Genomic DNA, 1,369 nt, shown 5'->3' on the forward strand with positions numbered 1-1,369 from the left:
GGGCGCCGCCCAGCGGCTCAGGCACGATGGTGTCCATCACGCCCAGCTTGACCAGCTCGGGCGCGGTGATGCGCAGCGCCTCCGTGGCCTGCAGGGGTAGGGGTGGGGTGGGGAGTCGGTGGGGGGACAAATGGGAGGGGCCGAAGGAGCGTCGGCGGGTGGGCGGCGCAAATATCAACAGCAGGATGCAGGCGAGCGCGCGAGCGGGGTGCGCCGCCAGCTGGCGTCGTGCACCTCTACGCGAACGACGCGGGCCGGCCTCCCTTCGCGCCCCGCTCTCGTGCCCACGCTCGAGGCCCCCTAGCGAACGCGAGCGCGGAGCGGCGGCGGCCGCGGCGCACCGTCCCGGTGGCGTTGCGGCTCTTCCACAGGATGGCGGCGCACGCCTCGGGGGACGCCACGTAGTACACCGAGTTCTCAAGGATCAGGTTGCGGTTGGCGCAGCCGATGGCCAGCGCGCCGCCGCTGCCGCCCTCGCCGATGACGACGCTGATGATCGGCACGCGCAGGCCGAACATCTCCCGCAGGTTGTAGGCGATGGCCTCGCCCTGGGGGGTACGCCGGGGGCACGGTGGCGGCAGAGGGCGGGGCGGCGGGCGCATGATTGGGCGGCGGAGTGAGTGCCATCTCCGCCTGACGGCCACTGCCCCGCAGCCGCGTCAGCCGCCGAGCTTTCAGAGCCGCTGCCCAGGGCTTCAAACACAGTCGGCTGCTAGCTGGACCGGCAACGAGCCCCATGAGCCTCTATTCACAGCTGTCAAACGAGGCGGCAGCTGCCCGACTTCGACAGAGGGACCGCAAAAGGGAGCAGGGAGCGCACCTGGCCCAGCTCCTCTGCCGCCCTGCCGGCGTAGGCCCCCGGCGTGTCCACAAAGGTGACGATGGGCAGCCCAAACTTGTCGGCGTGGCGCATGAAACGCAGCGCCTTGCGGTAGCCGTTGGGCTGGGGCATGCCGAAGTTGCGGCGCACGTTCTCCTGCGGGTCGCAAGGGCAGGTGAGGTGCCGAGCAGGGGCTCTCAGCAGCCGCGCCGCTGGTCTTGTGGCGACATAGACGTCGCAGCAGCAGACTGGCAGAACAGCAGCTGCTTATTCACCGGGTAAACACCAACATTGGCCACTTGAGGCTTGTAGAAAGTACTTCACCTGCTCGCTACAGGCACGCCAATGCCAGCCACCATCCCGTGGCCAGACGACTCAGTCCCTCCCCACGCAAACGCCCCAGCACGCCGCTGCGTCGCCTTCCCTCCCCGCACCTTGGTGTTGCGGCCCTTCTGCTGGCCGATGAACATGAAGCTCACGCCGTCCATGCTCCCGATGCCGCACACGATGGCGGGGTCGTCCAGGCCCGCGCGGTCGCCGTGCAGCTCC

The 1,369-nt window shown here is 69.5% G+C and overlaps 1 protein-coding gene across 1 annotated transcript; it reads right to left on the reverse strand.

The window, feature by feature from the left end:
- Positions 1-236: 236 nt before the first annotated feature.
- Positions 237-1,308, reverse strand: MNEG_14537 (acetyl-CoA carboxylase carboxyltransferase subunit alpha; the record flags this gene model as incomplete). Its single annotated transcript, XM_014036989.1, has 3 exons — positions 237-548; positions 821-976; positions 1,255-1,308. 3 exons carry the CDS (start codon positions 1,306-1,308, stop codon positions 237-239), a joined length of 522 nt encoding a protein of 173 aa, XP_013892443.1.
- Positions 1,309-1,369: the final 61 nt, after the last annotated feature.

This window comes from Monoraphidium neglectum, assembly GCF_000611645.1.
Source record: "Monoraphidium neglectum strain SAG 48.87 unplaced genomic scaffold scaffold04564, whole genome shotgun sequence".
In the NCBI taxonomy this organism is placed as follows: domain Eukaryota; kingdom Viridiplantae; phylum Chlorophyta; class Chlorophyceae; order Sphaeropleales; family Selenastraceae; genus Monoraphidium; species Monoraphidium neglectum.